At 59.4% G+C, this 21,904-nt stretch overlaps 8 protein-coding genes across 8 annotated transcripts; 4 read left to right on the top strand and 4 right to left on the bottom strand.

Annotated features, from left to right (window-relative positions):
- Positions 1-5: 5 nt before the first annotated feature.
- Positions 6-4,867, bottom strand: BDZ90DRAFT_281325 (hypothetical protein; the record flags this gene model as incomplete). Its single annotated transcript, XM_025509355.1, has 2 exons — positions 6-4,346; positions 4,835-4,867. The coding sequence occupies 2 exons, from the start codon at positions 4,865-4,867 to the stop codon at positions 228-230; spliced, it is 4,152 nt and encodes a 1,383-aa protein (XP_025360110.1). The 3' UTR covers positions 6-227.
- A 171-nt stretch (positions 4,868-5,038) lies between these two features.
- Positions 5,039-8,531, top strand: BDZ90DRAFT_233949 (Bromodomain-containing protein). The gene has a single exon (XM_025506830.1). It carries the CDS (start codon positions 5,113-5,115, stop codon positions 8,050-8,052), a length of 2,940 nt encoding a protein of 979 aa, XP_025360111.1. The 5' UTR covers positions 5,039-5,112; the 3' UTR covers positions 8,053-8,531.
- BDZ90DRAFT_262149 (hypothetical protein) lies at positions 8,338-8,914 on the bottom strand (the record flags this gene model as incomplete). Its single annotated transcript, XM_025508450.1, has 3 exons — positions 8,338-8,536; positions 8,617-8,627; positions 8,879-8,914. 3 exons carry the CDS (start codon positions 8,912-8,914, stop codon positions 8,338-8,340), a joined length of 246 nt encoding a protein of 81 aa, XP_025360112.1.
- Positions 8,915-10,143: 1,229 nt separating this feature from the next.
- Positions 10,144-12,034, top strand: BDZ90DRAFT_233950 (hypothetical protein). The gene has a single exon (XM_025506831.1). It carries the CDS (start codon positions 10,589-10,591, stop codon positions 11,732-11,734), a length of 1,146 nt encoding a protein of 381 aa, XP_025360113.1. The 5' UTR covers positions 10,144-10,588; the 3' UTR covers positions 11,735-12,034.
- An 83-nt stretch (positions 12,035-12,117) lies between these two features.
- BDZ90DRAFT_233951 (eukaryotic translation initiation factor 5C) lies at positions 12,118-13,768 on the bottom strand. The gene is made up of 3 exons (XM_025506832.1): positions 13,289-13,768; positions 13,019-13,204; positions 12,118-12,935 (listed from the first exon to the last, which is right to left on the bottom strand). Exons 1-3 carry the CDS (start codon positions 13,653-13,655, stop codon positions 12,151-12,153), a joined length of 1,338 nt encoding a protein of 445 aa, XP_025360114.1. The 5' UTR covers positions 13,656-13,768; the 3' UTR covers positions 12,118-12,150.
- Positions 13,769-14,006: 238 nt separating this feature from the next.
- BDZ90DRAFT_223064 (Arf GTPase activating protein) lies at positions 14,007-14,503 on the top strand (the record flags this gene model as incomplete). Its single annotated transcript, XM_025504554.1, has 2 exons — positions 14,007-14,134; positions 14,221-14,503. Coding segments are annotated over 2 exons (411 nt in total), but the record flags the coding sequence as incomplete, so codon positions are not given.
- Positions 14,504-16,711: 2,208 nt separating this feature from the next.
- On the top strand, positions 16,712-18,600 carry BDZ90DRAFT_67045 (PLP-dependent transferase). Its single transcript, XM_025509765.1, has 3 exons — positions 16,712-17,084; positions 17,162-18,196; positions 18,278-18,600. Exons 1-3 carry the CDS (start codon positions 16,929-16,931, stop codon positions 18,470-18,472), a joined length of 1,386 nt encoding a protein of 461 aa, XP_025360116.1. The 5' UTR covers positions 16,712-16,928; the 3' UTR covers positions 18,473-18,600.
- Positions 18,518-21,748, bottom strand: BDZ90DRAFT_233953 (MCM-domain-containing protein). Its single transcript, XM_025506833.1, has 2 exons — positions 21,701-21,748; positions 18,518-21,619 (listed from the first exon to the last, which is right to left on the bottom strand). The coding sequence occupies exons 1-2, from the start codon at positions 21,701-21,703 to the stop codon at positions 18,728-18,730; spliced, it is 2,895 nt and encodes a 964-aa protein (XP_025360117.1). The 5' UTR covers positions 21,704-21,748; the 3' UTR covers positions 18,518-18,727.
- Between the last annotated feature and the right edge of the window lie 156 nt (positions 21,749-21,904).

Genomic DNA, 21,904 nt, shown 5'->3' on the forward strand with positions numbered 1-21,904 from the left:
GTCAGGCAGGGTGAGGAAGAGCAGGCAAGGCTTGACAGAGCGTGGCAGAGGCAGAGGCAGCAATCCGATGCATTGCGAAGCGCCGAAGCGTGGCAAAGGGGACGGGGCTGACAACGAGAGAGGGAGAGACTTGGATGAAAGGACGAAATGAATGAGGCATGCGACCTCTGAACAGCGAGCGACGACGAGGACAAGAGCGTTGGATGCGGCGATGAGGGAGAGCCAGCCTACTCCTCCGCAACATCATCACCTGCCGCCGAGCTAGCTTCCTTCCCCACCTTTCCCACTGCCGTAGACGACGAGTTCTGCCTCTTGGGCCACCTGAAGGACCTGCGCTTGGCAGAGCCCGGCTCGGCGCCAGGGCGAGAAGACGACGAGACGATGGAGGCAGGCGAGGTGCCCAGCTGTTGAGACGCTGCGGCCGCCTCGCTCGTCGAGTCGGCGCCAAGGGAGCCAAAGACGTCTTCCTGCCCAGGCGTTGTAGGCGTGTCGGCGCCCGGAGGAGAGGTGGCGGGGAGTCGATTGTTGGCATTGGTCGAGGAAGAGGAAGAGGCTGACGTCGAGAGACGCTCCCGAGAAGCGCCGCGCTCATTTCCGCCCGCTCCACCCCCATTGCCGCTCGCACTCGCCCCAGAGCTGAGGCTATTGAGTGACCCTTTGCTGTTCTGCGACCAGAACGCGAAGCGAGACCTGTTTCGGCTGGTAGCAGGCGACGCCGAGGCGGTCGCAGCGAGGTCAGGTTGTGATTGCGCGCTGCTTCCGATGCTTGCTCCGGCTGAGGTCGTACGTCCGAGAGGTTGGAAGAGGTCCTCTGACCATCCATTGAAGGGTTCCTGCCCCAGTCCCGACGGGATGATAGGTGAAGCATTCGCATTCGCTGCAGACAGGCCACCAGACGGGGTGCGCTCATGTCCTGGACCTGCAAGTCGGGAAGGTAGGCCTTGACGTTGGCTCCACTGATCGAAGGCTGACCAGGATCTCCGGCCCTCTTCTTCGTCCGGTGGATTCGAGGCTTCGAATGCTCGGAGGACCGCGTCAAATGGTGTTGATCCTTGTCCAGCCCCCGCTCCACCTGCCGCAGCGCTGCCGCCTTCGACGCCAGCTCGTGCTCCAGGCGGGCCAAGGTAGCCTTCAGACCCAAAACCATTAGGCTGAAGGCCGCGAAGCGCATCCGCGTCTGCCTGCTTGCGAGAGGCACTGCGGAAGGCGCGAGCCCCAGGATTGAGGAGACGCGGGAACATCCCAAAGGACTTGCGTTTGCCGGACGCCGCGCCTGTGGACTCGTCGTGGTCGTCATCGTCCTCTGGGTCTGCGTCTTCCCCAGCGCCGGCGTTGGCTTGCCTGTTCGCCCGATTGGTCGAGCCCCACCAGCTTCTTGCTGGCTTCACTCTGGCACGCTGGCTAGCAGCCTCACGTCCTGCAGCAGCGGCAACCTCATCCTCGCTCTCGTGTTCGGACAAGGGATGGAGGAGATCCCCGTCTAGGACACCATCCACCGTCTCGCGATCTGACTGCTCACCACCCTCTGCAGGGCCCTGCCCCTCCGCGTCGGATGTGTCTGAATCAACCAACCCGAACCTGCCCATCGCAGCCTCAATTGTGTCGCTCCTGCTTCTCGTACCGGCCGGATGGCCGGCCTCATCCTCTATTGACTGGAAGAGATTGGACGGAAGAAGGTCGGTGCTGAAGGGTGAGACGGGCGGGAAGCCTGCGTGCTTGGGCTGGTATGGGGTGGAAGAGTCTTCCGCGTATCGGGTCGAGAGGTCCGCCATGCTGCGCGGGTGGCGAGGAGTGTGGTAGGCGCCGTGCGAGGGAGGTAGAGGAGCATTGTCGGTGCCGAAGGGCGAAGAGTGCTGGTCGAGGCCGTGTTGCTGGTGCTGAAATCCGGGGACATAGGCGTCGGCGGCTGAGCTGCCGAAAGGGTAGAAGCCAGTAGCTGATCTGCCGAATTGATCCTCAGACGCTCGTCGCCCAGCAAGAGGTGCGAATGGCTGGTACAGCCCCTCGTTCTCCTCGCCACGTGGCCACGCTTGATCATCTTCGCCAAATCCATACTGGCTCCCGTACGCTCCGCCAGCCACCTGGTCAGCATGAGCGAGCTGCATAAGATGCTGCTGCTGCTGGGCCTGCTGAGCCTGCTGGTGTTGTGCCTGGTACGCAGCTTGCGCAGCTGCGGCGGCCCGCTGAGCTTTAGTCTTCATTCTGGCCTGCAGCGATGTCTCGGCAGCTTGGACTTTCTCCTGCTCTTCGAGGACGACCTTTTCGTACTGCTCAACTTTGTCTTTAACCTCGGCCAGAGCCTTCTCAGCATCCAAGATGCTCTGTTGTTTCTCGGCCAGCTCCCTCTCAATCTCGGCGCGACGCTCTGCCCCGCCGCTCAAAGCCTTGCTCAGCCTCTCGGCGCTTGCCTTTTCCCTCTCCTGGAACGAAGTAAGCGCAGCCCTTGAAGCGTCTGCCCTCTTCTGCAAACCTTCTCGCACCTGCTGGGCAGCCTTCAGCCTCTTTTCCGCGTCGCGCTTCGCAGCTTCGGCGGATCGCTTCCCCTCGTCAAGTGTCTTCATCTTCCCCTTGAGATCTGCACGAGCTGCATCGTCGTCCTTTTTGCGGGTGCGAAGCTCTTCCAGTTGGACTTGCAGCTGGGATTGTGTAGAGTCGGTTGAGCCCTTGAGTGAGGCGAGTTGGGCACGCAGCTCTTCGATGTCGGATTGAAGCGCTGTGGCATCTTTGCTCTCGGCAGCGTTCGGAGCTGCCCCTTCTGCGGCGCGGGGAGGTTGGGTCGTATCCGATTGAACGTGCTGCGGCGACGGGAGATCATCGGCCATGTTGCGTTGAGCTGCGATTGCCGTGCTACGGGCAGCTGCTGTGGGTGGAGCGGTGTTCTGCGACGCGCGTAGACGTAGCGAATTCTTGGTCTTGCGCTTCGCTGCCTTGGCTGCCACGGCAGCGCTCTGCTGGCCGTGGGGTAACACATCATCCTGCGCTCGTCCATCATCTCTGCTTGCCTGGCGCTGATCCGCATCACCAGTCTTCATCTCCAGCACGCCATATTCGACCCCCTTGCCTACCGCTGCAGATCGATCAACTCCCTTCTTGCCACCTCTCCTACCCACATCGCCGCTGCGGTTGCTATTAGTCTGCTGCAGATCTGTTACCTCACTAGCTCCATGCCACCATCTTCCAAATACGCCAACGTACCATGAGTTGCGCGGACGATGGACTGCGGCGTCCGGCGTATTGCACGTCGAGCAGGCACTCTTCGCTTGACGTGACGCCGGATACGCTAGACCAGGAGCACAGGGGCTCGGGGGATGCGATACCATAACGATGCTGAAGAGCGCATAGTCATGGCGAACGTACGGCGGGGTGCGGAGCGAGATGGAGATACGGTTGGCAAAAGTGAGTACGTGAGGCGACGTTCGATCCGAGGGCAGTGCCTGCTCCGACGCCGCAGAGGCTGGCTGCCTGGCAATGGATGTCTTTGCTGCTGCCGATCCGCCCTTTTGCTGGTCTTGGATGTGGCGAAGATGCTGATGCAGCGACAGGCCGGTGAGGTAGTTGCGAAAAGAGGCGTCGGACGGCTTGGTCCAATAGGCGACGACGAGGACTATGACAAGGATGAGAAGACCAGTCACTAGATCTTTGGTATCGATGCTGAACACGATGAGGAAGGCGGCAGCAATCCTCTTGAAAAGGCGAGAGAAGGTGAGGCTAGCGCCTTGCAGCAACATCTCCGGAAAAGAGAGCGGCTTGCCACTGGCACCTTCTGCGCCCTCAGCATCGTTGCTGTTGCGAGCTTGCAACAGCGTGAGACCTCCGAAGATGAGACTACTCAGACCCATGAATGCCGAGTAGGCAATCAGAGTGAGCTCGCTGGGACCGTTGTCTTGGCGATCAGGCGATGCAGATGTCGGCGAGGATGAGGACGAAGGGCGACGCAAAGCTCCGTGAGGGGCATCGTAGTGAGCATGAGCTGCCGCCGCCGCTGCTTGCTGCTGCTGCTCAGCAGCCAACTCTGCTTCCAGCTGCGCCTTTGAGGGGAAGGCGGGAGCTGCCACCGACGAGGTGGAGTTCCTCTGAGCCTCTATCGCTGCTGGAATGGCGGGCGATGACGAGTGGGGTGAAAAGACGAGGAGGACGCTGGCGGACGTTGAGTTGACGGCGGCAGTCGATTGGATGTCGAGCAGGTGTTGTGCGTAGGCGGCTTGGTAGTGAGGGAAGCGTAGGCCAGCGCACCCTCTAGCCGTCGTCGTCGTCGTCGAGGCGAGACGAGGTTGTGTCGTGTGATTGATTGTCTTGGATTGAGTCTGACTGGCAGGCTGTTCAGTCGTTGTATGCGGTTGCGATTCCTTTGAGACGAGTCGGACGACGACCGGCGGTACAAGGAATAGGAAAGTCGGGCAAAGGGATGGCGTGTCGACGATCCGTCTCCCTTGCTAGTTGCAGGAACACAGTCGTCGACGTATGGAAGTGGGTGGAGGAATGAAGAAGGGGAAGATGGCGGAGGAAGAGGAGGAGGAGGAGAGGAGAGAAGCAGGAGGGTAAATTTGGTGGTGACGATGACGACTGCCGGCGTCGAGCAGCCCACAGTGCGACTTGAGTCGAGTGAGAGTGAGAGCGGACAGAGGCAACGCCGGGCGGCTCAGGCGGCGGCTCATCCTCGCACGACGCTCAGCCTCACAAAAACGAGCGAGAAAGCGGACGGGGCGAGCGGATGGCAGCCATGCGGGGGCGACGATCCGACTTGAAATAGGCAGCGGGTTCAACGAAGCAAGGACGCAAGAGGACAACAACGCATATAGAGGTTGCGATGCGCTGAGACTATGTATGGTACCACCGTTGTGGAACTATGAGGTGGTGTCTGGGCCATGGTCAGTGTCTTTGAACCAAGACACCTCATTGCCTTCTACTACTCTCCATGAGCTGGTGGCGCGAGGCACGGTCACGCCACGCCACGTGGCTTGGTCATCGGCTCCGACGCCTGGCCTGGGCATTGATCAAGTGGATGCGATCGAGGCTGAGCAGCACGGCACCTTCTTGACGTCCTTCCTTCCGCCCATCCGTCACTCTCTCTCTCATCACCCCGTGCCACGATAGCCTTTGCTTCACGCACGCATGTCTGACAACACCAACGGCGTCCCCGCAGCTCCAGGTCAGGGCAGTGGGCCGAGTGGGGAGAATGTTGGCGGTGGAGGCGCTGGTTTGGATTCATCTGCGCGTCTCGACGCGCCACGCGACGTGCTGCATCCATCAACTACTTCTTCCTCATCGTCCACCATCGTAGACTCTACATCCAAGCCTACGATGCCTAGCGTGGCAGAACAGACACCGAGCATCAACATCAGTGCACAAGACTCTACGGCCGATGCAGCAGCAGCACGAGCAGCGGTGCAAGACCCATTGCCAACGGCTTCAGACAATCTTGCCACTTCAACGCGACCCGTCATTCAGCCTCCTACCAGCGACATGCGATCCGACGTCGCATCCGCGCCAGTCGATGCTGCAGCACCACCCATCAATGGGTCAGGAGCTGCAGCTACAGCTTCCGCTCAAACTCCAGCGATGACCTCTGATGTTGGGCAAAGTACGTCTGCTCCTCAGCCAATCGTTCCGCCCACGGGCACTGGTAATCCCTATGATGCCAGGGAGGAAGCTGAAATCGCCAGAGATGCACCGCCCGCATCGAGCGCAGCGCCTCCTGCAGCAGAGATCGCCCCTCCCTCAACAGAGGCAGTCGCGCCCAAGAACGAATCGGTCCTCAGCCCAGTCGACGTACGAGGCCAAGCAATCGACCAAGTCGCCGTCCCCGTCTCTTCCACTAGCAACGCAGCACCAACGTCAGCTGATGCTCCTCGACCAGCTGAGCCTGTCGCGCCAGTGCAGAGCTCGATCGCAGAACCGGCATCACAGGTCGGCGTCGATGATCAGGCCAAGCCTGCCGATACTTCACTCAATGGCGAGACTAAACCAGAAGAGGCGACTACGCAAGACGCAGTAATGGCTGATGGGACCGTTTCTTCTTCGGTCGCCCCCGCCGTTGCCGGTATGGGTGGTGCTCCAACTTCCGAGGAGCCGCCTATGAAGAAGCTCAAGACATCGCCTGGTCCCAGTGCTACTCCCTCCGCACCTGCCGCCGCGACGCCAGCGGGGGCTGCGGCTGCACCTCCAGCTCCCGCCATAGCGGCCCCTCCTGCGCACGCAGAAGGCTCGCAGCTCGGAGCGGTTACCGCCGATCCCTCCACGATCGGCATGACGCAAGCGCAAATCAAGTTCGCCCAGAACAGCGTCAAATCGCTCAAGCAGCGTCCCGAAGCTCCCGCTTTCCTGCAGCCCGTCGATCCGGTGGCTCTCAACATCCCGCAGTATCGTCAAATCATCGAGAAGCCCATGGACCTGGGCACCATCGACGTTAAACTCGCCATGACGGCTTCGGCGCTCAAGGGCGGCAAGCCAACGGAGAAGACCAAGACGGCTGAGCAGCTCGGGCTTGACCTGTCGCGCGATGTGTACAAGAGCGTGCAGGAGTGGGAGAGCGATGTGCGACTGGTCTTTGCCAACTGCATCCGGTTCAACGGGCCGGACCACGCCATCTCGCAGGGAGCCAAGGCTCTCGACGCCGTCTTTGCGAAACAGCTCAACTCGATGCCGGTCGAGGGCGCCGCTGACTCGGCCGTAGCTGGCGCGACCGGTTCCACCGCTGCTGCTGGCTCGAGCGCCGCCGTCCGTCGCCCCTCGAATCCGGTCCCGACAATTCGTCGCTCCTCGTCAGACAATGCTGCAGGCCGTCCGAAGCGAGAAATCCACCCTCCTCCCCCGCGCGATCTGCATTACGAGGAGCCCGCCTCTTCTGGCCGCAAGCGCAAGAACAGCAAGGCCATGACGCCTAAGCAGGCGGCGTACTGGGCGAAAGTCAACGCCGATGAGCTCAAGTTCTGCCTCAAGCTCACTGAAGACCTCTCCAAGACGTACTACGAACTCTCGTGGGTCTTCATTGACTTGCCCGATCGTAGTCTCGCCTTTGCGCCCGCCTACTACGCTACGATCAAGCAGCCCATTTCGCTGAGTATGATTGCGGACAAGATCAAGAAGCGAGACTACGAGGACAAGGACGAGTTTGTGGCCGACATGCGCCTGCTCTTCCAGAACTGCTACACGTTCAACCCACCAGAAGAGGACGTGCACAAGATGGGACAAAAGCTCGAGGGGATCTTCAACGAGAAAATGCGCAAGCTGCCGAAGCCTAAGGCGATGACTCCTGAGCTGGCCATGGACGAGGACGAGGACGGGGACGGGGAGGAGGACTTTGAGGAGGAGGACAGGTTGCGCGCGGAGAAGATTCGTGAGCTTGAGGAGCAGCTGGCCGAGCTCAAGCGTCAGGCGAAAGCGGCCAAGCAGCGACAGGCAGGCAAAAAGAAGCCTCGTGCCAGTGGCGCTGCGGGTGGCAGCAGCAAGAAGGCGGCCTCCTCAAAGAAGAGCGCTGGAGGAGCATCGACGGACGCAGCGCCGAAAAAGTCCAAGTCAAAGAAGACCAAGGGCGGAGACGATGGGTCCGAAGACGACGAGGACGTCCGCTCGGTCAGCTGGGAGCAGAAAGAGGAGCTCGCCCGCAAGATCACCCAACTCTCCGATGAGCGCCTTGATGGTGCCCTTCAGATCATCAGCGAAGACAAGCCGCCCAACGCCAATGACGACGAAGAAATCGAGCTCGACATTGAGGACCTCTCCCCTCGCACCCTGTACAAGCTCTATCGCTATGTGGTCAAGCCCAAGAAGAAGCCTGGGCCTAAGCCTGGCACGGCGAAGGCCAGTGGGAGCGGGAAGGCCGGCAAGCAGGCGACGGGAGGCAAGAAGAGGAAGAATCTGGATGAGGAGGAAGAGGCTGCGAGGATTGCGAGGCTGCAAGAGCAGCTGCAGAGCTTCGATCGCGCGCCTGATGGGCAGGGAATGGCTATGGCTGGGCCTAGCGCTGGGGCTGCAGCCGGGCATGATGATCTGGTGCAGTCGGAGAGCTCGTCGGGCGAGGAAGACTCAGATGCGTCCGACAGTGATTACTGAATGGGAGAGGCGTCAACGGAAGCGATCACCACCACCACAACCTAATCTGGCAATGAAGGGCTTCGCTAGTCTAGCCTCATCATCATCACCTTCCACTCCACCTCAGTCTCAGTCCACAGAAAACGAAGCGCCTCGCGTCTTGCGAAATAGCTCGCAGCTCGTGTTGTTCGTCAATCTGTCCAGCTCGCTCGCAGAGCCATCAACCTCTCCACTCGTTCTCTCTTTCAATTCAAAATCTATTCGATCTCCACACGACCTTTGCTGTGCGATCTTTTGATGCTGTGTCTATGCCTTAAAGTCGACCTTCTGCCCCAGGCTCTCCAACTTCTTCTTGGTCGCAGTCGGGATCGGACAGGCGTCTACCTGAGCTGAGGTACCCTTGGTCGCGTAGAATTTGTTGCAGCACCGGTAGAGGTCGACGAGGATGTTTTGGCACTTATCGTGCTGTGTGGGATACTTGTTGAGACACTCTTGGAGGTCACAGCTGTGTGCCAAGCGAGAGGAGGGGAGAACAGGTGAGCAGCAATGAAAAGGGATGACAGAGGGAGATGAGAGAAGACTTACGCGTGCTCATGCTGTGGGCGAGAAGACGGATCAAGAGGTGGGGAAGGGTCAGCGTGCCTTTCCTTCTTGCTCCTTTCACGACCTCTTCCCCGACAGTGTAGCTCTCGCTTCCCCGCACCCTCACACCCCTTCCCGTCAATCGATCGCATCGATACAGTTGGCGAGCTACCACCCCGCGCTCCCACGCTAACACCTCGCCGAATGGCGATTCTCATCCCCACACTGCGCCACGTCCTCGTCCCGCTGTCGCTACTCTACTCACGCAAGGGTTGATCCCGTCGAGCCTGTCTTGTGCCATCTTTCAAACGTTCGCGATGTGGGGGAGATGAAGAAGGTGGCTTTCGCTTGATTGGGGCTTGGATGGGTGCCGATGTATACGCAGGGTCCAAGAAGATGTCGTCTGTGGCTTTCGCTAGCTTGGCTGGCCAATTCAAGTAGCGACGTGCGTGAGTGGCTGACAAGAGGTGAACGGGTAGCGTAAGAAAGGTGGTGAAGTCTTCAGGTGGAGAAGTGTGAGAGCGCGGCGAGGCGAGGCGCGGCGAGGCGAGGGAAGGCGGAACTGACTGGCTCATCTGGGGCTCACTGGTCTCACGAGCTAGGCAGCAAGATGACGATCAGGGTCTGGCGCCATGACAAAGGCTCTTCTCTCATCCTTGTTCGAGCTGGTCGTCATAATTGAGAACGCCACTCGCTACCGCTGTCGTGGGTAATCATTGATCAGCTTGAAGCTGAGAGCCTGAGACGAAGCTGAGATTGATCATCATCGGCCTCGCATCGGGGTGATGTGTGGGGAGTCGTGAGAATGCAACGCCGGGTCGCCGTCTACCAGTCAGTCAGGGCAGGCGTGGATACGATGAGAGGTCGCGAAGAAGACAGGGCCACTGCGCATTAATAGGCGCTCGTCCCTCGTAGCTGCCAAGAGAGCTCGCTCGTCGTAAAGTGATCTCGCTTTCCTCGACCTGGTCATGACGATGACCACCGATTGCATTAGTACGAGGGCCCGAATTGCTCTATACCTCGCCTGACGATGAGGAGCGGGATCATCGCCGTCTCTATGCTGATGAAGCCCCGTAAAGTGGTGGGCGCCCGCAAGTAGAATGGATATTCAGGGTCCAGGATTAAAGCAGCCGTGGCCGGTTGAACAGCCTCCCAGATGACTGCGATTTCACGCTGCGTCATCGCGCCTGAGTTGACTCTCCGCTCCACGAACTCGCCCTACCTCTGCCGCTGCTTTGTCGCCCGCCCGCCCGCCCGCCTCGCCCGCCGGACTCTGGCTCTCCTCAAGGCCCGAAGTCAGGCGTCGAATGCGATCAAGGTTGACTTCTTGGGCTTCGATGCCTCGATGGGTTGCGTCGGGGCTTTCATGATATTTGCTAACAACAAGCTTCGGTCTTTGGGCGCGCTGAAAGCGAGAAGAAGAAAAAAAATTAAGTGGCATGGTGGTCGATGAGGAGGATGAATGCTTTGAGCGCAGGGCGGAGGAGGGTCGAGATCGATGGGCGGCGGGTTGTGGGTGGGCTACAGAGGCCTAGTGAAGCGGGTGTTTTGAAGGCCCGCTGGCGACCTGGCGGCGGGAAGACGAGCAGCACTCATCGCTGAGGCGGAAACGCTGCCTTGCCTGGCCGCGTCTTCTCACATTGATTGGTTCGTCCGATCTCACTCTGCGCTCCTCGTCATCACGCCGACACCACAGACGATCTCAGGCTAGACCAGAGTCGTGTGTCAGCCCCACTTGCCTTTTTGCCTTGGTTCCTCACGATCCTTGTCGATACACAGCTACGCCATCGCCCTCATCACCACCATCATCATCGCCGACGTTGACATCGAGATCAAGATCGCCTTGCTGATAGCAACTGCGGGTCAGTTGTAGTCGTACTAGAGTCGTCGTAACATTGCGCCATCACACGTACATCGACCACCGAAGTAATTCTACTACTCCACTCCTCCTCCATCCACTCTCCACACGGCCAAGATGTCGGCTCTCGCCTCATCATCACGCATCGCGCCCCTCACATCAGTGATACCCAGTGGCGGCCACGCTCACGGTAGCGAGTCGCCCAAGGACTCGTACTACTCGCGCATGGGCAGCCGTAGCGGCAGCCTCAGTCGCGCCTCGTCCATCTCCTCAACATCTTCCTCGCGTCGAGGCTCAGCAAGCTCAGCCGCCCCCGTGGTACGCAATGGGTTTGTCATCCCTTCGATCACCCTGACACCTCCCGACGAAAAGCCCGCTCGCTCGCCCTCTCTCCCTTGGCAAGACTACACCTCCAAGTCGACCCTCTACGTCCCTGTCAAGACGGAGGATATCGGATGGGAAGAAGGAGGCCTATGGTGGCATGGTCACTATGAGTATCGCGAGGTGCAGATCTACGGTGGGGAGGATGATCGCGTCGTTGGCAAATACAGGGGCGGGCCAGAGGGGTATGGTTACATGGAGGTGTGGGATCAAGAAGGATACGGGCGCGGTCAGGCCAAGAAGATGGAAGAACCGGCCCCGCAAAAGAGCAGCGCCAAGACTACCAGTAGTAGCAACAGTGGGGCTAGCAGCTCCGCAACAGCTAGGAGGAGATCATCTGGTGCCTCTTCTACTTCGAGCTCATCGTCCTACCGCCGACGCGACTCGACCGACTCTTTGGCCACCGATGGAGGTGACAGCACGACATCCTCTCGCCGTACATCAGACTCGACGGTGGACACGGCCTGCACCACTCCATGCGACACGCCTGCGCGTAGCATGAGCTTCAGCGACTCCAAGGCGGCAGTCCCTACCACTACCGTAGTCGAGGAGCCAGCCGCCTTCGACAAGCAGCTCGAGTCGGCTCTATGGGCGCTACGCGAGGAGAAGGCCAAGAGGGAGGATGACGAGACGGAAAGTGTCAGTGGCCCAGCCACCGTCACTACTTCCACGCCCACCACCGCCACCAGCACTTCGTCCTCTCTCACACCAGGCAAGAGTCTCCACCTCAGCGACGAGGGGCCAAGCGCGACGCATCGCTGGCCAAAGGGACGCGGTGTGGCCAAGCTGGCAGAGACGCCTTCCACTGCAGCGCAACGGCTGACGGCGAGCACTAGGATGAGCAGCGCTTTGCCCCCGCCTCAATCGATACTGCCTCAATAGGGCCTTACAAGGCTCTCACTCAACATACACGAGATCATAGCGACTCCCGTTCAAGGTTCAAGTCTCGAAGTCTCTCAGACCACACAGTGCCTCGGTCCCCCTCTTTTTGCTCCACCAAATCTGTATCATTAGCGCCTCTCACTACCACTTCGACTTCCAACCCCAACATGTCATTGTCGCCGTAGACCTCGGCCTCGACGCCAACACCTTCTAATCTTCACACCTACCGAATCATATAAACGATCGATTCGATCCATAGACCTACTCTCCTCTTTGACCAATCACGATACACATCCTTCAGTCTCACGCGCACGCCTGAATATGATGATGCAACTGCGTCTTGTTGTTCGTACAGTTATGTGTCTTTTACTGACTCCCTTCTGCCCCTTTCCGGACTCCTCTTGCCCATCCCGGCATTACTCCTCGTCCTCCTCATCATCGCTCAACTCCTCCAAATACTTGGCCAACGGCGCAGCAGCCTTCAAGAACTCGGCCTTGCCCTCCGCTCTGGCCCCCTTGCCATACCAGTACAGGATGGCCTGATCGCTGATCACGTCTGCATTGTACAGGACCTTCAAGATGGGCACAAATGCCTTCTGCAGCCTCATGTCGTTCTCGTAGCACCAGAGCTGTACCTTGTTGATCAGCAAGATCTCGGCCTTGGGATTGTTGGGGACAAAGGGCTCAAGAAGCGGTGCAAAGGATTGCACCTGGCGAACAGCGTTCGATTCGGCTGCAGCTTGGTCCGTTGGGTGGGTGAGGGACTTGGTGAGCCCGTCGAAGAGGATGGGCGTGAAGTCCTCCATGGAGAGACCCGTCTTGGCACGTTGCTCCTGCAAGAACTCGACAATCTCATCATTGCTGTACGACGAGGCGCCACCGTTCGTAGTGGCCGACGCAGTACTCTCGTCCGCGCCCTCTGCAGCGGCTGGCTCAGGCTCTTTCCTCATCTCGGCCAATCGGCCAAGGACGGCCTCGCGCGTATCCTTGATGGCGCGCTTCTGCCAGTACTCGGCGGCTTGGTTCAGCCCCACTTGCCTGAAGTGATTGGTAACGATGCCCGGCTGACCGCGCTTCTGGAGTGGGAAGAAGAGCAGAGGGTCGCGAATCCCTCCCTTGCGCAGGGTCGAGCCGAGCGAGTCCATTGGCTGGTCCACGAGAGAAGAGGAGAGATAGGAGTCGAAGAAGGAGAGAGCGAGCTCTGCGCGAGGAAGCAGCGAGGAGAATGGTCAGCTTCGGAAAATCAAATGCTGAGGAGCAGCTCGTTGCCCGCCTTGCACCCACCATCCTTGACTAGGTGGTCCTTCTGGAGCACCTGGAGCACCTGAGCTCCCACGAGTCCAGACTGTATGAACAGGGCAGTAGCTGTAGCGAGCTTGGCACGCTGCTCCTTGTCAAAGCGTTGGATGTACTGCAGCAGACCAGTGAGAGTTGTCTCCTCGAGGGGCTTCTGCAGAAATTTGTAGCGTCCTGAGCGCGGCGCATGATGGGTAGCATACAGTCAGCGCGACGCTCCCCAGATGGACGATCAAACACCGAGGCGCTTCTACGCACGAATGACCTTCTCGATCACCCCAATGTAAGGCTTGACATCTTCGACCTTGTCACTCTTGGCGGCGAAGACGCTGAAGCTACTGAGCTCCACTTCCTCATCCTCGTACGCTCCTCCCGGGGCGAGGATTCCCCCTGCGATGAGAATATCAAAGAGTTGATCGGAATATTTGCGATAGTCGAGGGTGTTTCCAGCTTTGTCTAGTGCAGCGGCATAGCCATCCCAGTCAGTAGGAGAAGAGACGTTTGCTTCGAAATGGGAGAAGAGGGAGTCCCTGAATGCTTCTGGCTCGAACTTTGCTTGTGACTTTGCGACGCCTTTTCTTTGCTTGATGCGCGAGCCTGCTAGGGTGGGAAGGGGGTCGGGCATCAAGTTTGAGTAGAGAAGGAGTAGACTGGTCCTTGGAGAGAGTTGGTAGAGATGAAAAGGAAGAGAAAGTGGAGAGGGTGGGCAGAGGGGAGGAAGCTTGTGTGAGCCTGGATCCGGTCTTTGAGTCGCCTGAGTGAGCCCTCGAGGCAGCTCGAGGCCGGCTCTCCTCCCGCCTTGGCGCCAGCTCCGCCAGGTCAATGCGCGCCGGGCGTTGGTCTCGATTTGAGGGGGAGAGAGACACACGACGCACACACACGCGCACGTAGCCAGGCACAATGACGGGCCCGCTCCCGCCTCGTCAACCTTCCTTCCTCCTCCCAAACACCCTACGCCTTCTCACCGTATCGCAACATGTCAAGAGTCACGCAAACCAAGCAACAGCAGCAGAGCAACGCCAAGCTCCTTCGTACCCTCGCAAAACAGTCGGGCACCTGCGCAGACTGCAAGAAGAATGACCCGAGGTGGGCCAGCTGGAACATGTGAGTCGGTGGGGCGACGCTAGCGTGCGATGAAGCTTCAGGCGGACTCACCACATCGCCTTACTCCTGGCTCCTCTTCTCCGCAGCGGCTGCTTCCTATGCATTCGATGCTCAGGCATCCATCGTAGCATGGGCACGCACATCAGCAAAGTCAAATCAATCGACTTGGACATCTGGACTCCCGAGCAGATGGAGCAGATTGAGAAGTGGGGCAACAAGAGGTGTAATTTGTACTGGGAGGCGCATTTGAAGGCTGGGCATGCTCCACCAGATCACAAGGTCGAGAGCTTCATCAGAAGCAAGTACGAGACGCGACGATGGGCAATGGACGGTCCACCACCCCCTGATCCAAGTGTCTTGGAGGGCGGAGGAGGAGGAGGAGGAGGAAGGGCAGCAGCTGCGCCAGCACCTGCTGCGCCATTGCCGTCGTCATCATCTTCTCGAGCGTCAACAACAGCAGCCGTGCCCCCTCGTTCATCAGCCATCGACTTGCTGGGAGGAGACGCGGCTCCAGCAGCAGCGGCTGCACCTGCCCTCACGACAGCTCCTCGTCGCACAAACGCCTCCCTCTTTGATGACGATGACCAAGGACCACCACCAGCTGCAGCACGCAACGGAGCAGCCCCCGCCCCCTTTGCAGCTGGAAGGTCGACTGCCCAACCGAAGCCGGCAGCTGCGCCCGCTCCTGCCGCTGCTGCCCCTCCCAAGGCAACCTCTGGCGGGGGAGGCGGCGGCCTCTTCGATCTGGACTGGCATGACCCTCCCCCGGCTGCTGCGGCGACATCCCCATCAGTAGCAGCAGCATCGTCTGGTCGAGGCAAGTCAGACATTCTCTCCCTCTTCAACAATACTAGCACAAGCAGCAGACCGGCCGTCACCTCGCCCACATCCCCGCCAGCGAATGGCGGCGGGTTCGGAGGGCTGGACTCTTTTGGCGGGCTAGACCTGGGAGGCGGCAGTAGTAAGCCTGCTCAACCGCCCTCGTCTTCTTCATCCCTGTGGGGAGCCCCCGCTGCTGCGCCAGCCGCAACGCAGTCATCAGCATCATCAGACCTGTGGGGGTCGTCTGCGGCGTCCAACCCGTGGGGCTCCACCTCGCCTGTGCAGACCAGGCAGGCGAGTGGTAGTTTTGGTGGTGGTGGCAGCAGCGGCAGCGGCGGCTTCGGTGCAGCACCAACAGCGTCTGCGCCTGCTCCTGCAGTACCTTCAGCAGCTGGGTCAGGGGCGGACATCTGGGGCGACTTCTCGACGGGCAGTAGCGGTGCAGCGAGCGGCGGAGGGAGCGGTGGAGTCATCAAGGACGATCCGTTTGGTGATATCTGGAAGTGAACGGAGTTGATGTATGAGTTGCTATCTTCGCATCTCCTGTCTCTCTCTCTGCGATGAATAGATAGACGGCCGTCAAGCCGCCGTTGGGCTGTCATTCGCCGCCGAGTCATTGATGATTGGATGCGCCCGCCTTGAATGACAGGGGCCCGTGCGAAGAAGCCTTGACGACGTGCGGTGGTGCGTCTTCGAGTGCGAAGCGGACCAGCTTTGACTGGTTCTATCCCAACCACCAACATCGATCCTGCTCTATCTCGTGGCAAACTTTTCTTTCGTACATCACTCGCCACGACAGTCATGTCGTCCTCACCCTCGCAGGGCAAGAAAAGTGAGGCAGGTGTGACCGCTACCTTCTCCCTCTTTGTGTATGGCACCCTCGTCCACCCGGCCATCCTATCTCGCGTCCTATCGGGAAGTTTGCGCCAACCTCTGCAAGGCTCGCCTTCTTCCACCACCACTGCGGATGATGCCCTACAAGTCATTCCCGCTCTCCTTCCCTCTTACGAGATTCGCCGAGTCAAGGGGCAGGAATACCCTGCTCTGCTCAAGCTCGATGAGGATGCGACTCAATCCTACGTACGCGGAGTCGTTGTGCACAACCTCACTCTAGCGCAAATCTTATCCCTAGATCGCTTTGAAGGCGAAGAATACTCTCGTATCCCCCTCACGGTGCTCACCTCATCCCAGGACAAGCCTATGTCTAACAGCGATCGGCTAGGCTGGGACCAGGCAACCATCAGCGGGGTGTTGGATGCTCATCTTCCCCCTGCGAAGTGCGAAGCAATGCTCAAGGGCGGCGGCGAGGGGGTAAAGAAGATAGAGGTGCAAAGCTATCTCTGGGTTGCAGCAGAGTCAGAGCTAGACGCAAGGGACGGTCCACGAGGCCCCTGGATCTTCAGCGAGTTTGCCGGGAGTAAGGCTGGGAGGTGGACTACGGGAGAGTGGAGTGACGAGGGAGGTCCGGACGGCGTGCAAGAGGATGGCCGAGGGAGCGACTCCGCAGCGATAGATCGGTCATCTACTGCTACTCCCATCCCTACAGCCACTCGACCAGGCAGAAGTGGCTTTGATGAGATTCAACGCAGCATGTCATACGAAGACAACGTTCGGCAAGCGGGCATGGACGCACCAGACAGCTTCTCGACGTTGAGCATTGGAGCCGACCCGTGGGCAGACCCGCCATCGAATACAAACACAGTGCGCTCTGACAATCCATGGGCGTCTGGAGACGCAGCCACTACCTCCAGCGTGGGGCAAGGCGCGGCGAATGGCGCTACCGCAGCCTCTAGCTCAGCAACAGGCGCGGCAAAGGCAGACACCGCTGCTCCTAACGCCGGCTGGGGCTCCTCTTCGCGCGAGCTCGAAGGCGCAGAGTCTCCTGGTTACGAGCGATTTGGCAAACCTTGCAGGCGATTGTGGTACCACGGTGACACGAAAGCTAGTGGGGCCAGGCCGTACCTGAACATGAATGCTGGTAAGCCTCAATTGCAATCGATTGGTAAACGCGACGGACACACTGACCTCTTTGAGTGCTCGTTTACCTGCAGGAGCCTTTGGATCATGTCCGAAGCCCGTCATGGAAGCTAGCCACGCTTGGAGCGTCAAGGCGGAGGAGAATCCTGATGTGAGCCTGCCACCCCGTACTCGACCTCACTTGGCCCACCGCTCACGAACATTATCCCTTGATGCCCTGCCGCGCAGCTCTTCCGCCGCTTTACCTACCCCACACAGCTGCGTAGCATCCTAAGGCGCCTCTCCTCTGAGCGCCTCCCGCACTGCCCCGCTTCGACTCTCGCCCTGATCCGCAACGCCACCACGGGAACGAATGCAGTCCTTCGTGGCATCCCGTGGCAGGAGGGAGACCACATTCTCTGCTTATCCACCGTGTACGGAGCGCTGGATAGGACTATAGACTACATCATAGAGCACAGCGCCACAAGCGGGACTCCCAAGCCCACAAAGGTCACGATGGAGGTCACCTACCCCATCTCGCACGAGGAGCTTCTCAAAACCTTCACCGCCAAGCTATCCGCCCTCCGCTCAGAAGGCAAACGCGTCCGTCTCGCCACATTCGACGCCGTCTCTTCCCACCCTGGCGTCCTCCTCCCATGGGAACGACTCTGCGTCCTCTGCAGAGAGCACAACGTCCTCTCCCTAGTAGACGCCGCACACGCTTTTGGCCAGATCGACTGCTCCCTTCTCGGCTCCTCTGCAGCCCCTGCAGACTTCTGGGTAAGCAACGTCCACAAATGGTCATTCGCTCCGAGAGGATGCGCCATCTTCTACGTGCCGGCGCAGAATAGGCATTTTGTGCCGAGCACGCTGCCCACTTCGTGGGGGTGGAAGGCAAAGGCCTCGAGCAGTCTTGCCACGCCTGGGGTGGCGGCCGATGAAGAATGGGCCGCAGCATGGAGGGACCCGGGGACAGACCAGGTGTCCCACTACCTTTCCGTCGACGCCGCCCTGGATTTCGTGCGTGACCGCCTTGGAGGGGAGGAGCGGGTTCGTCGATACAATACCAGTCTGGCACGAATCGGCGGAGCAGAGGTGGCGAGAATACTGGGGACGGAGATACTTGACGTGGAGGGGAAGGAGGAAGAACGCCTGACAGCTTGCATGGTCACGGTGCGTCTGCCCCTCGTCTCGCGAGCTATCGGGCCTGATGCGACAAAATGGGTGTGGCAGATGGGAGGCGAGGGATTCTTCTTTGAGACATTGCAGGATGACTTTGCTACGGTGAGCACAGCGCGTCTGCATCCCGTCCAAAGATTGACTGCTTCGCTGACGACTTCTCAACGGGACGTGCGTCATGACCAGAACATCCCCATCCTTGCGCACAACAATCGCGTCTACGCCCGGCTCTCAGCGCAGGTTTGGCTGGACGTGGACGATTTCGCGTATGCTGGGAGAGCGCTCAAGGAGGTCTGTCGAAGGGTCAATGAAGGGGACATGCCCGCTGCCAAGGCGAGTGTAGGAGCAGAGGCTGCGGGACAGCCAGTAGAAGCAGCATGATGGTGTAAAGCAGACATGTACGCGCTCCTCCCTGCTTGCTCATCGGAACATAGAGTGAATCAATTGTCATTGATGTGCAGGGCAGAGAGGCAAAGGAAACAGGCCAGAAGTAGAGAAGCGCAAGAGCGAGACGAGTAGATACAGAAAGATCGATCAAGAGCACGAGAGGTGACAACGAGGTATCGAGCAGGACAAAGCCAGAGACGAACGAACGAGCAGAGCGAGCAGAGCGAGCATTGGGTAGCTTTGAGTTATCTAGCGCGCGCTCCCACTGAACGTCTTCTGAATACTCCTCGTTGCCTCATCCCACGAGTACCCATTGGCGGTGAACAGCCTCGAGCCCAGGAAGGGCCTGACATCATAGATGTCCGCCATGTCCTTTGCGCGCTTCTCGAGCTCCGAAGCGGGAACAGTGATGGTCGTCTCCCCCTCTGTGGCACCACCACGCTGCTGCTGCTGGGCGCGCAGACTGGCGAAGCGCATCCGATCCTTGACAATGCCGCCGAGGATGAAAGCGAGCACCTCCTCGTGGTCCTTGTTCGTGGCAGTGTATCGCCTGAAACCACGCTGAAGCGTCTTCTTGACGCTCATCTTCTGTGCCGACACGAAACTCTCCACCGTAGCACCGATGGCCACGTCAATGTCGTCTGAGCGCACAAACTCGCGAAGGTGCATCTTGGCGCTGGCCTCGGCCATACGGATCATGCTCTCCAGGTGGCGCACGGTGATGGGGTACGAGCCGGTGGAGAGAGACTCGCGACGCAGGTCTGCGTACAAGCGGGAAAGGCGATCCTGGTCGAGAGCGTGGAGCTTGGGGCGAATACGGTCTCGCGCATACATGATGTACTTTCGCAAAAGGTCTTGAGGGATCAGGTCCGCATCCAGGCTTGTGGCTACGCGAGCCTCATCCACTTCCTCATCGAAGCCTGGGTGAGAGCGCAGGTGCGAGCCGACGACGAAGCGCGCAAGCATGTCGTCCTTGACTGGGTCAACAGTGTCTTTGACGACGCAGAGGACGTCGAAACGCGAGAGGATGGGCTCAGTGAGCTCCACGTTCTGGCTGAAGGGGATCGTAGGGTTGTATCGGCCGCGAATCGGGTTGGCCGCAGCTACGATTGCGCAGCGCGCTTGAAGAGTGGTAACAATTCCAGCCTTGGAGATAGAGATGGACTGCTGCTCCATGGCTTCGTGAATGGAAGTGCGGTCGGCGTCGTTCATCTTGTCGAACTCGTCGATGAGGCATACACCCTTGTCTGCGAGCACGAGAGCGCCGCCCTCCAGCGTCCATTCGAGGGTCATAGGATCCTTACGCACGCTGGCAGTGAGACCGACTGCGCTTGCTCCTTGGCCAGTGGTGAAGATAGCACGGGAGGCAGTCTTCTCGACGTACTTGAGGAACTGGGATTTGGCTGTTCCCGGGTCACCAAGAAGAAGCACATTGATGTCGCCACGAATGCGATGCTTGCCTCCGACGTCCTTGGGCACGCCGCCAAACAAGGCTAGAGCTACCGCCAGCTTAATGTCGTCGTGACCGTAGATGGAGGGGGCCATCGATTTGACGATTCGCTTGCCAATGCGGTCGTCGCGGGCTAGAGCTCGGATTGCGCGCTCATCCTCCTCCGTCATGCGGAACGCAGCGTAAGCATCGTCGCGCTTGGCGATGTGATTAGCCTCGAGGACGGTGGCAAAGACGGGGAAGCCGTTCTTGGTGTTGAGACTGGCGTCAAAATTGTTGCGGTACACGCCTGTGACTTCGATCTCCTCGCCAGGCTTGGCCGAGTCGATGAGGTCCCAGAGAAGGATCACCTCGCGGTGACGAGGGAGACGACCCGGGGGGACACTGCCGGGAGACTCTTGCAAGGTCATCTTTTGGTAGTTGCGATAGACGGTCTGCTCTGCGTTGACACGGAAGGGCCCTCGCTTCTCGCAGTTCGAGCAGTAGCTGACCTTCACCTCCTTTGATGCGTCTTGCCAGAAGGGGCCGAGAACGTGACCACACGACAAACAGTCGAACTTGACGTACTTGAGCTGTGGGAATACGCTTGAGCGCTTGGTGACGACGCCGCTGACGCGGACGAGGGAGTTGAGCTGTGCCTGACGGAGGTCACGCAGCGACGAAGACGTGGGCAAGTCGGAGATGCGGACATGGATCTCCGGGTGAATGCGGTCGTAGGATGGGTAGTAGAGAAGGATGACGTCGAATGCGACCTGGTCGAAGATGGGCAGCATCGAAGTGGGCGAGTTCGCGAGGAAATAGGCGAGAATAGCCTTGGAGTCGACTAGGTGGAGGAAGGAGACTTCAAGTGACTCGCTGTTCATCTCACCGAGCGTCTTGATGCGCTGACCGTAGACGGAGACGCCGTTCTCATCAACATACGTGACGAGGAAGTTGCGGAACTCGCGCACGACGGTGCGGCGGACGCTTTCTGTAGCCACCCAAGCTGCGATGCTTTCGGCTTTGACGTCGCCGAGCTGCTCCAGAGGAAGCTCGTCTGCGCCTTCGTCTTCATCGTCAGCTGCCTGTTCATCGTAATGGCGTCGACGTCGTCGTCGAGTGGTGCCGTCATCGGAGGAGAGGTCATCGTCCGATTGTAGGAAGGCGGGTGCTCGGCTTTGAGCGCCGTACCTGCCCTTTCCCTCTGCACGATCTCTGCGAGACATCTTGAGCTCAGCGAGGCGACGAGCATTGGCGTCCATCTCAGTGTCGTCCACGTCGTCATCGATGCCAAGTGCTTGGTCATAGTTGTCCAGGCGGGCGTTGTGTGCGTAGTCGTCTCGCATGTTGTCGCCAAAGAGATCCTCGCCTTCTGCATCCTCGTCCTCATCGTCTTCGCCTTGGTATCCATCGCCAAGGCGGCGAGCATCGAGCTCATCGTCAACTACACTCTCTTCGCCTACATCGTCTGCGTCTGCGTCTTCAAAGTCGCTGAGGCCCTGCGGCGGGCTGGAGGGTGGGATTGAAGAAATGGGGGTGGGGGCACCGCCAAGGGGATCAGCGGCAGGTGTGGATGTGGTCGAGTACGAGGGGCCAGCGCCGGGTGAGGATGCGTCGAGTGGTGCTCTGCTGCTTGATGCACCGCCGAGAGGCTGAGAGCGAGAAGGAGAGCGATTGCGTTTGCGGTTGCCGGGAGGGGATGGTTGGGACGACTGCGGATCAGAGGGCGAGAGGGGGGAGAGGCGATCAATATGCTGTCGTGCGGGAATTGCATTCTTGACAGACGAGCTTACCATGACGTCGTAGTCTTACGAGAGGAGAAGGAGACAATCAGTGATGGGCGAGGATGCAAGAGTAAAGCAAGAGCGCACCACAGCTCGAGTTGTTCTCTGAGTCGTCCGCCCCCGTCCACGCCTCGCCCTTCGATTCGCGGCATCGCGACCTGAGGCCAATTTACACGAAACGCGTTCGACGCGCGCGCCGCGCGCCCTCTTCAG

The sequence above is a fragment of the Jaminaea rosea genome (genome assembly GCF_003144245.1).
Source record: "Jaminaea rosea strain MCA 5214 unplaced genomic scaffold BDZ90scaffold_14, whole genome shotgun sequence".
NCBI lineage: Eukaryota > Fungi > Basidiomycota > Exobasidiomycetes > Microstromatales > Jaminaea > Jaminaea rosea.